Here is a 12,306-nt window from a genome sequence, read left to right as displayed (position 1 = left end):
TAAAAATTAGCCGTAATTGCATCAGGATCTATGTACTGCACTACTGCAGTAGTACTACTACTTCCTCTACTACGCAGTATTTGCATTTACTGTGCTGGCTCTGTCCTCACTGAGTGTGGTTACAGTTTATCCGTGAAGTAGAGCTGAACGGCCAGGTGAGCCTCTGAACCGCCTAACATTACATATCGCATGCATTTGATAATGTATTTAAAAGACAGTTTGTATCACTCAGTGGCTCTAGCTGGAGGCAATCTGGAAGCTAGTAGGAGGGGTTGAGGAGGCAGGGGGAGGGGGATGCGACGTGAACTAACTTTTCATCTTTGTCTCAAATGTCTGTAAAATGAACAGTCAAACAACGTTGAGCGACTGAAAAAGTTTTACTCAAAAGTTTGACTCCATCTTGTGCAGAAAAGCAATGCTTCAACTTCAACTGATCAATCTTTACTCTCCCAGATTATTTTGTTTAACCCCATGCCACCCAAGAGAGACGCAGGAGCGGGTACAACACAACCACCAGTCAAGATGATAAAAATCGGCCCTGATGCCCAGGAGTTTGGCTGTGATCCAATGGAGGATAAGTACAAGTTGGCTCAGGAGTCCAGCTACTCACCTCCTTTTCCAAACAATGAGGTGAGAGATGCTATTTCACTGTGCATAAAAAACAACTGTTGTTTACCTTACTACACATGGAATCTGTTCATGTGATTTCTTCTCATTTGGCAGCATGAAACCATTGAATTTGATGAAGAAAATATTGCAAGCCCAGGCATCAGAACAGACACCATCAGTCTCCTCATGAAAATAGAGCAACTGCAGGCACAACTCAAATATGAACGCAGATGTAGAATTTTGGCCGAGAGAGAGCTGAGGGAGCTGAAAGGTGGGTGGAAAAAGATGACTGTTAATTAATGAATTAATATAGCCAGGGAAGGCGTATAACACATGTTGGGCTTTTTAAGGTTGATTCTGATATTGTTTTTTAAACCAAAACAATTCAGACAAAGAATAGTTTGTTACAGGTGATGCTTTATTATTTGTGTCTGTAATTTTGGAATCATTTGCAAGAAGGCTTCTACGGAGAAAAACCCAATTCAATTTGGTACTAAATAAAGGGACACTTACATTGTCAATGTAACTACAGTTAATAGTGTAACCTACAGAGGTTTTTAGTCCGTGCACAGCAGATCATGTAAAGATGTTATACCCGTCTACAGGCGAGCATACCATTGAACATATTTTGAGAATTAACTCAGTAATTACTGAAAAAATGAATGACTTTTTATCTGTGAATACATTGTCCTCTTCCAAGGACATTCCTATTGGCCTTACAATTGGTATCAAACTGCATATTTAATTTCAGGAAATTATTTAGCAAATTCTAAGAAAATTACAGACCTGTTAAAAAGTATTACCAAATTAAATAAAAAGGATTTATTATGTTTTACATACCTGTAAATACATGTAGGGATTAAGACCACCATGTAGAGAGATAAACATATAATGAGCAGTTAAATGAAAGATAAAATGTGAAATTGTTGTGATTTTCTAGATACTTTTTTTTTGGCTGTTGGCATGTCAAAAGTTTTGTCGGTGGGAGGGGTTCTACTAAAATCCTAGCTAAGGCCCTGAGTTACATGCCATTTAATGTTAACTATTATATGAATAAACTTACTCTGTTTCAGCATTTCTAAAGTGGTTTGACACTTTTTACAGAGATGAACACTCTCATGATGCAGATGAGGCACACAGCACATGAACTGCGAGTCACTCTGGATCACGTTCTCCAAGGAGGCGAGGCAGCAGCAGCACAGCAGAACTCTCAAGATAAAACTATCTCTTTCCTGGCTGATCCTGAGGATGAGATGAGAGAGGATCATAATATCTCAGAGGTCAGTGCTCATATCCTCCATGTCTTCTAATAACAGCACGATTTTGGGAAGATTGCTCCGTTCATATTATGCTTTTTGGCTTTTCCCCTTCCCTTTATTGTGTTATAAATCTTTTTGTTCACATTATAGGTTTACAAAGTGAAAAATGCCCAAAGTCCACCCCAAAGGGATTTACCATCTCCAACAGAAAACACTGTTCACAAACTGCTCCAAACAGCTCTATTGTAGTCCAGCATTTACTTCCGTGACGAACGTGCGTCACTTTGTAACACACGTTATAATGCTCGTCTAGCTGCTAGCGTGGCACAACCTCATACTCTGCAACTGACTAGCTAGCTGTGCTGACCTAGGTACTGCGCATGTGCGACTCCCAACAAAGATGGAACAGAAGTTAGATGCCTCACTCTGTAGCTAAAACGGAGAGCTCAACACACAGGGTGAAAAGAGGATCTGCAGCAATGTGCAGTACAACAAAATATGTTTTTTGAAAATTAAACCACATAAACCTAGTCTGGTACAAACTCTAAATACAATTATGAAACTGAAAATGAGCATAATATGAGCACTTTAAATTCTGTTATCGTTGGAGAGCTAATTATCAGTGCTCCTGTTTCAAGATTTTCCAGGTAATAGGTATAAGACAATTTTACAAAAGTGATGGTGTCAGATTTAGCCATTAAAGCATCTTAATACATTTATAGTTAACATTTTTCTTCTCTGCCCACAGGACGATCAGAACTTGTTGTATCTCTCAGAGAATCTCCGTGTACCAAGAAATCTTTATGAGCGTATTGCAGAAATCGCAGACTACAAAAAGTACACGTCGGCACTGCTGATGATACTTTTTGACAGAGAAACGTTGGCCACACACTCTCTGCAGGGCCGGAGGAACACCTTCACCGGAGAAGATTGCCACAAGCCTCAACTCCCCCCTGAGATCTTGAGAAGTATAATTGGTAAGATAGAGAACATTTTTGAATTTCAAGCACATAGACCTTCTTGGTAGATTCTCATTATTTATGAATGTGATAATGCAAAATGGTGATTAAAATTGTTTGTTTGTTTTGCTTCTTCTTGCAGATCACGTGGCACTCAAATTCGGCGTTGATAGCAGCCAAATAAAAACTGCAATCCGCACAAAGTTGAATAATGAGGACAAACTATTAAAGAAGAGACTAGGTATGGGTAAAGCTGAAAACAAAGCTATTCAAAGCTTTTGCCAAGATGCTTCACTCCTCCCTGAAAATGGAGAAATGAGAAATGATTCTCAGGTATAACGTTTGTTGTCTGCCTTCATCTGTTGGTCACCAGTTTTTCATGCCTGATAGAAATGTGTGACAGGTTGCAGGTTTTTTAATCCACCTGTCCTGTAGTTTATTCAGTATTGGTATCTCGTGCTTGAAGTTAGGTAGCCTAGTTAGTTATTTTTTTAACACTTTTTAGAGTTCTTCGTTTTTTACAGCTGTTGTTGTCGGTCGTGTGTTCGAAACGTTTCATCTGGTGACTCTACCAAGACGTTTAACAGCACTATAAAATGTCACGTGTACTCGTCAGTGGTAAAAACAACCAAGTGTTCTTATTTAATTTGAGTTAGTAAGTGGCTGTGTCTAAATAACAAGTATGTGAAGTTGTTCTTTGTTTAACATTTATACTGTTATAACTTTCTGTTTTAAAAAATAGGGTTGCCATTTGTACCCTGTTCATCACAAACTGCATTACACCAAGTGATACTGTGTTTCTAGAATAGTTTTGTTTGCAGTTGCAAAATATGCTGTACGTGATAATTAATCTCCCTGCTTCCACAACATCTATTACATCAGTTCTCTGTTTGTTGTGCTTACCTACGCGAGGGCCAATAAACCCTTAGAACTGATATCCTTCTGTTATCTTAACTTGGACCCTTTCTTACATCATTTACATACATTTATTTTCCCAGCAACCAATAGGTGTCAGCGCTGAGCCTTTTGTTACGCTCCTATTTAACTAATGATCAACTCTCAAACTACTGTTTTTAAATGGTTACTATTACTTGAAAAAAAAAAAATCTAAATCAATTAGGAATACGATTAACTCCATTTTAAGAAGATTGTAAATTGGTGAATTAAATGAGCAAATCCAACCAATCCTTTAGTGTGTGTGTGTGTGTGTGTGTGTGTTCGTTCTCTGAAGCTCTGTAGAGGAGAATAGAGGAACATCTGTAAAGGCAGGCATAGTGGATAGTGTGTGACAGTCACTGCCACATACTGACTGATGAAAGAGAGTGTGTGTGTGGGACATAGTTAATGTTAGCGGGTGGTGGTTTGATAGAGTCATCTTGTCTTGAAAGATGTGATTTGAACAATCACCAATTGCTGGCTCCTCCCCCCCCCCCTACTTTGGCTCAGCCAGCTGTGTTGTCTCAGTGGAAGCACAGCACATCAACTCTCTGTCAGTGTCAGCTCTCCCTGGGGTCCTTTACCAAGTCTCATATGTCTTTTTTGGGGGATACTCTACGACTTTTGTTTCCCACAGTTTTTGCATTAGCTCCTAATAGATCTCTGTAAGGTGGACCAGCACTCTTATACACCAGAAAACAACACCTGAGCACTGAGTTTGATTTAAAGGATTCACAGAAGAGTCATCGCCATAATTTGGAAGTACTCAACTTTACAAAAGTCAGAGAAAACCTTTTGGAGGAGCTACAGCCAATTTGTCAAAATGTAAGAGTTGTTTGGTATGTTTTTGTGTAAGTAAGTGGTTATGGCGTTATAAGACTAAGCTTAGATAATGAGTGGGGTTCATATACAGCAATATAAATGCTGACAAAATGTTTAGTGCATTTGATAATTAAAAAGAATACAGTAGGCTCTATAATGTTTTTCTCTTATCACTCCATTCCTGAGAGCTTTAGATTCCTTATTAATTCTTTCATCATTTATCTGTTATATATGTCTGAGGCTGACATTAAAATATACAAGAGGCTTGAGAATTACCAACAGAATAGTTTGAGCACCATGCATGTGTTTGAGAATGTGAAAGACTGAGGAAGATGTTTGAGTCAACAAAATTGAAGGTCAATGTTACAAATCATATATTGATTCGAAATCCTGGCATATTGCAATCTAGTGAAATTTTGATTAGTAATGAATTTTTAATTGTAGAAATGAAATCTATTAGGTTAAGACAAGGGCCTTAAGACATTTAAGAACACTCTGAGGTAACTGATGATATAAACCAGTGGTATCTAAAATAATATAAAAAATTCCTGGTGGTTTTGAACATGAACTTTTAGCATTACGAATAACAGACCGGACAAAAGGTCCACCCGTCACACATGGCGGCCCTCAAATGGTTACTCATACCTGGATATGTAGGATAGGGCCTTTAATTGTGATTTTACTTTGACGTCTTTGGTGGAATCTGATGCACTCTACAATTACAATATTAGCATATGTACATCAACATGTTGCTACAGTATATACAGTAATGGAAATGTACTGCAATTCATCTAATACTATTTTTTGTGTCTTTTATTTCTCAATGAGGCTAATTATGTAGAGTAATGCAAAACACATCCTCATCTTTAACTTAAATTGCATCTACTGAAACACATTTTGTATTAGAATAGTCTGTTTAGACATTGAAATCTTTTAGATATTTAATGCTCAATATTTTTTTTTCATTTTGCAATTGGTTATTAACATGATTTAGAAGGTCATAACAGGGTGAGATTATGGGGTTTCTCTGGACAGGGCAAAAATACTCTGTAACATGGATTTATGAGGGATTTAAAGACCTGCATAATTCCGTCATCCTCGTTATAATGTAGAAAAACATCATACAACAGAACATCTACAACAGAGGCAAAATCCACTGCATGTTTTGGTGTTTAAATAATTAAATAAACTGTAAATAACTAGATGCTGAAAATGGTCATCCACTTCAGGAGCAAAATCTGCAGACAAAGGATGTAGCATGTGCTGCAAGAGCAACATGATGACAAATGCGGACACCCTTACATAATATGCATGAGAATATACATGTAGTCCTTCCTGGGGATAAAGCTGACTGAAATGTGGCATGCCAATAGCTGTTCACCAGAGAAGATTACAGCAGGGGAGAGCATCATTGGATCACAGGCAGCGAGTGATCACATGTATTTAGGACACAGCATGCTCCACAGTCTGAAACCTGATTATGATTATCAGCACAAGATGGTGGATGTATGTAGTGGCACATTAAAGGCGCTACAAAGAGATGAAAAGCAATAATGCAGAGAAGATGTTTGAAATTCAGTTTGTGCATTTGCTGAATTTTGTTAAATTAAAATGTACAGTAAACACAGAATATACATTCAGTCAATGCTTTCTGGTTGTTTTTCACAATAAACTACTCAATAGTCAGGGGTCAAACTTATCCTGGTAAGAGGTTTCCTATTTGATGGTGCTGTGCAGGGTGACACTGAACACATACTAATCAATGCAGCCAGTTCCCTGCAGCTGGGCTACAACAAGCAAACTCATTATCTTATATTTCAAAAGGATGGGGACAGATGGAGGAGAGACAGGGTGTCCTCCATGAATTATTCCTATTGATCATGTCCCTCGCTCACTAAAAGAGTGAGAGCATCCCTTCTTAAATATTCTCATAAACAGTTATTGATTTACTTTTCCAGTACCTTTAGGCACTTTAGGTATTTATGTGTGTGTTCCTTCGAAGGTCACAAGGCTGCAGTGAGGATCTCTGAATGTTTATATTTAACATGTAGGCCTAATTAGGCATCAGTGTAATCAATTCAAATTTCTGTTTTGATACATTAGCGAATATTAACTGTGCCTTTCCCAGAACCACTAAACTGGACAGGGCGTAAACGGGAGATCCTCTACTTAAATGTCAAAATATTAGTTTACTTGTCATGGTAAGTGATACCGCCTGAAAAACAACAACTCTATCTTCTGTGGCTCTGGAGGAGATTTGTCAAGCCTGATGACCACATAGTGATGTCATCAAGGTTATCTCAGCAAAAAGCCTGCATTACATACTGGAGGTACAGAGTTTGAAAGATGTGGACGTTTACCAGGCAAGGAAGGTGCTAAAAGTCAAGATATCTTGATCATAGCTGCTTCGATTTTGCCCATTCTTTTAAAAAATAGTTCTCGTGAGTCCCCTAACTTTACAGAAGTGCAATTAAATAACTTAAGTACCTGTACAGCAAACAGACAGTTACCAAATAGCTGATGAACCTAGTGAAGCATTTAGCTGCTCAAGAGTTGGTGGAGACCAAAAACAGAGTGAATATTGGACTTAAAGACATAAACACGACTCCAAATAAATGTGAATGTAGCTCCGTATCTGCTGGATGTGTTAAGAGGAATCTGTTTGCTAACATGTTAACCATATCAACTTAAAAGGTGTAGCTTGTTTTCGCTGCACCCAAGTGGTTAAATATTTAGTTATTGCAGGTTTAAAGTTTTAATGTAGTCTTTATGATTTATCATAAACTTTAATATTTAATTGCACTTTATTTTCTCCAACACAGGAGTGAAGACTATTTCCTTTGATGTCTGAAGGATGCTTCCGCCTCATTACTGAACAATGGGGAAGTCTGGAACACAGATGTGTACTTTTACTATAAAACCTTCACTATGAATCATGGAGGAAAATAGTTCATTTCTGAACCCTAAGTACAATGACAGCACCACTGTTTGGGCACCAATGCCCTCAGCTCCCAGCAGACAACTGGGCACCCTTCCCAACCCGCAGACACACTTCAAGAACCTGACAGGGATATTTTTCATGGTGACCCTGAATGTTCTGGCACTTCTATCCAACACTGCTGTTCTGGTCGTTGTCATAAAAGCTCCTCATCTCAGGAAATTTGCCTTTGTGTGCCACCTGTGTACAGTGGACCTGCTGTGTGCCATCTTGCTCATGCCTCTTGGTATTGTGTCCAACTCTCCATACTTTGGTGGTGTGGTGTTCACTATACTGGAGTGTCAAGTTTACATCTTCCTCAATGTAATCCTCATAGCTGCCTCTATATTCACCATCACAGCCATCAGTGTGGAACGTTACTACTATATCGTCCACCCCATGCGCTATGAGATCAAGATGACCCTGAAGCTGACTTCAGCTGTGATAGTGATGGTGTGGGTGGCCTCTGCAGTGCTGGCGTTGTCTACTGTTTTTGGGTGGCCGTCTTACGGCAGCCTGAGCTCCATCAGTGCTGCACACTGCTCACTGCACTGGAGCCACAGTGACCACAGACGAGTCTTCTCTGTGTTCTTTAGTGTCACCTGTTTCTGCCTACCTGCTGTTGTGATTTTTGCTGTCTACTGTAATGTGTACAAAGTGGCCCGTGTGGCTGCCCGCCAGCATGGACCTCTGCCCTTGTGGACAAACAGTCAAGTGAAGCATCGCTCTGACTCAATAAACAGCCAGACTACCATCATCACAACCCGCAACACACCACATAGGATTATGCGTGACCGGCCTTTTGGTGGAGGTAAAGCTGCTCTCACTCTGGTGGTTATTGTTGGCCAGTTTCTGATCTGCTGGCTGCCTTACTTTGCCTTTCACTTCCATCTGATGTTAGATGCAACTCCCAAGATTCCCGATGACCTGAAGGAAACAGTCATTTGGCTGGCATATTCCTCCTTTGCTATTAACCCATTTTTTTATGGGCTTCTTAACCGGCAGATCCGGGAGGAACTTTGTAAGCTGAGACGCTGCTACTCAGCCCGGCCAGTGGAGCTGGCCGTCTCCAGCCATGAGGGCTCAGGCCATGAGAATATTCTGCAGTTCCTCCATAGGACCAGCTGCACAGTAGAGACACGTGCAAGTTTTACCACATCCAGTATGAGAAGCACTCTGGATCAAACTGGGCAGACTGGTTTCAGGATACCAGGACAGATCCCTGAAGAGTTCAGTTAGATACATATACCTCACTGTTGTGTCGTAGCATTGGCAGCCTGCTAGACTATTGCAGCTATAAGATTAAAAAAAAGTGATCCAGAGAACTTAATGACTGCAATATGTCTGTAAACTGTAATTGCAAACAGTGAAAGCTAACATACAGCATTAGGAAATTAATTGTTTATGAAACTTGACATAGCCTACTCTTATCCTTTTATCTAAAGAGTATACCTAGGAACAATACTGGAATAGAAAGCTAATAGACGTTGTTTCTTGAATTATTGTTTCTGTATTTGTGGTAAAACTAGTAGCAATAAAATTAATAATCTCAACCTTTTGTTTTAACTACTTAAGCAAAGCTACTTTATTTTTTTATTTTTTTATTAAAAAGTAATGAGCATAAATATCGGATTATACTTGAAGTCATGACAACATAATCAGTATACAGATCTTCAGGTAAATACTATATCAGAAGTAAGGAATTTATAATTAGGATGAGAGTGGGCAGTCACTCATTTTTCACGAGTTTAAAATGAGGCTCCAATATAGCAGCGATATTGTTTTGTACAGGTAATTCAGTGTTGTTGTGTTGTATTTATGTTGCAGGAATTTTTGTGAACTTTATTTATTGTACTCAAAAAAGAGACACATTACCTTTGTTCAAAAATGTATTGTTTCTTATCGCTTTAAATGTGCAAATAAATATTGGTTACTTTAATAATTGATATACTGTAGATTTTAGTAGCATTCAATCTTACTGTACATCACTAGCAAACAATATGTAAACTTTAGAACATTGGTCTGTACTAAACAGATTAGATGTATCCTAAGTATCACATATGACTGGCTAGTCAATCTTGTAAATGAGGTTAATTTCATCAACATTGTTGTATTTTCTGACAGCAGAGAATAATTTACTACACTCACTGTTCATGTATAATCATTAATCTTACAGGGAAAGCCTGTTATAGTGAAGGGGTAGCCGGGTGTAACCATGAGATCAACAGCCAACCTCCCCATTAAAAGTCCATCATGTGTCAAAGTATCATGGAGCTCAGTTGCTTTGGAAAATTGTGCCAGCTAAATGCTCTCAAATGTAAAAGGGAAATTCCTATCTCTCTCTCTGATCACAAAAATACTCACTAAAAACAGCCATCTGCATTAGCAACACCTGCATGTGCACCATCACTGTATGTTTGACATTTTTTCTCCGTGCAGAAAAACTTTGACTCCTGACCTCTGTGTCCTCTAGATGTCCATTTATAATAGATAGAATACAATATAACAAAATTAAGTATCAATCCTACATTTATAAGGCCTGTGACTAAGACTGAACCCAGTTAACACATGATTATATAAGGAGAAAATAATTAAACGCTAATATCCTCTTAATATGTGTACACTGGCAGATCAACAACTGTTTATATTTTCATACATTTACCTATGAATATGACTTACTTATCAAATATTGTACATATACAATGATGGTAGGCCTATATGCAGTTTTTTCTTTTAAACTGGGTTAAGCATCAATATTCTTCTACGATCAGTGAATGAAGACAGTTAGATGATAAAATGTTGATGTGGGTAAATATTTTGCAGCTCTCCCACAGATTAGATTTAGGGGATATCATTGGATAGACACGATAATAGGCAACAACTGAAGAGAGCAGGCTGAGCAACATTTTCACTAACCCTGTAAACACATCTAGAATTATAAACATACTGTGTAAATGAGTAAAATAACTGCTGCTTTAATATCAGTCAAGAGAGAAAGTAGTGGCCAACGAAAAACTTAAAACAAATGTTCTTTTTGACTCCCTATGTCTTTTTGTAGCCTAAAACTGCACGTACCTAATTTATAGACATCCGGATATGTTTGTAAAAGCAAGGCAACACAGTGCCATGTGGTTCCTGACGGTAAACACATGTAAGTGCAGCAGAGTATCGATGCAACTTTCATAACAAGTACAGACAAATACTATTATCAAAGCCAACATAATAAAACAGGAAGCCTAGAACAAGCAGTGATGTATGCACACACAGCGTGCAAATGATACACCTGCATAGAGATTTGTTGTACACAAGTATCTCCCACATCCACAAACACACATACATGTCATCACAGTCTCCACAATCATATAGAAGATATGTTATTGATATGTTAAAAAAAGGATAATATGAAGTCATTTTTCTATGCTGGTCTTCTCATAAAGGTTGAAAGTTTTAACTGTATTCTTAATGTCCACTTTAGTCAACTCTTAAAGGTTGTCTAGAATTGTTTACCAATTGGCCAATCATTTCAAAAACCTGCTATGCAGCCAAAACATTGTTAAACTGTAGTAATGTTCCAAAGGTTAGCAAAGGAACCAAATAAGTCTGGCTGACTTTCGGGGGAATGTGTATACAATAATGCACAAGACACCTAGAATATTCCCATTTGATGGCGTTGTGCAGCCATAAAAACATAGAGTCATGGGTTTGAAATAATTAGCTCAGTCTAAGCATCAAATTGCTTCAATGTGGGATAGAATTTTTTTTTTCCACCATTATAGTAAAGCTACTTTAAAGGGAAATTTAAGAGAACTGGATGTTAAGGGATAAGGAAGTGTTAAAAAATACGAAGAAAACTTTTTACTCCATAAGAAATACATAAACTGAAAAAGCAACCAAGTTTTTGCCCCTTTTCTCTCAGAAAGATTTAGACACACATCTTTTGAATATGACATACTGTATGTAATATGCAATACACCATCATCACCCAGCTTTCAAAGTGTGCAATTCGGTCTAATGAATATTTTTAGCTTATATAAGCAGTCTTCATAAGTTATTAATTAAAGTGAAGGACCTTCCATCTCAGTGGCTGCTTTTATTAAATCTAGACAATCACTTCAACTGTGCATCTCTTTTACAAAGCATATTCATTGCAGATCAAAGCCCACTCTATAGAAAATGAGAATTCATGGCTAGAGCTCAGCCGACTGTGACTCGTTATTTGGCTGTCCTTAATGGTAGGCTAAATGAAAAGACCTCATGTTCTTCTGTGTGCTGTGCCTTGTGCTGTCTGTTTGCCAGTGATAATGAGAGAACCACTCCTGAAGAATCAAAGGGAGGTGGTGCTATTGATGGTGCTGTCCGACAGAGTGAACCACATTATTTTATCAGACATTCTCTTAAACAGTAACAACATGAATTCCCTCAGAATTGCATATACACATAGCCTATAACATGGCAGCTGCTCAACCATCTTCACAGAGCTTCACACAGCACAACCATTTGTCTATGAGCACAACCTCATGACCAGGGCACTCAGTCAGGTTCCACAAACTAGTTAAGATGAGACACGTGTTACGTATTACAGGCCCTCTGAAAAACACTCTTTAAAGGAATAGTTCGTCACTTTGGTAAATATGCTTCGTTGCATTCTTGTCGAGAGTTAGATTAGAAGATCAACACCAGTCTCATGTCGGTCTGTTAAGTTAGCCAGCCAGCAGCTAAAATGTTAGAAGAATAGTTAAACATT

General features: G+C 38.3%; 2 protein-coding genes across 2 annotated transcripts; both read left to right on the top strand.

Moving 5' to 3' along the window:
• Nucleotides 1–47: 47 nt before the first annotated feature.
• On the top strand, nucleotides 48–3,762 carry LOC144516956 (uncharacterized). The gene is made up of 6 exons (XM_078248690.1): nucleotides 48–155; nucleotides 454–630; nucleotides 724–880; nucleotides 1,714–1,889; nucleotides 2,617–2,845; nucleotides 2,970–3,762. The coding sequence occupies exons 2-6, from the start codon at nucleotides 472–474 to the stop codon at nucleotides 3,164–3,166; spliced, it is 918 nt and encodes a 305-aa protein (XP_078104816.1). The 5' UTR covers nucleotides 48–155; nucleotides 454–471; the 3' UTR covers nucleotides 3,167–3,762.
• A 3,758-nt stretch (nucleotides 3,763–7,520) lies between these two features.
• Nucleotides 7,521–8,801, top strand: LOC144516263 (putative G-protein coupled receptor). The gene has a single exon (XM_078247472.1). It carries the CDS (start codon nucleotides 7,521–7,523, stop codon nucleotides 8,799–8,801), a length of 1,281 nt encoding a protein of 426 aa, XP_078103598.1.
• Nucleotides 8,802–12,306: the final 3,505 nt, after the last annotated feature.

Source organism: Sander vitreus, chromosome 4 (genome assembly GCF_031162955.1).
Source record: "Sander vitreus isolate 19-12246 chromosome 4, sanVit1, whole genome shotgun sequence".
Taxonomy (NCBI): domain Eukaryota; kingdom Metazoa; phylum Chordata; class Actinopteri; order Perciformes; family Percidae; genus Sander; species Sander vitreus.
The sequence above is the reverse complement of the archived record's forward strand: the minus strand, read 5'-3'. Positions and strand labels throughout refer to the sequence as shown.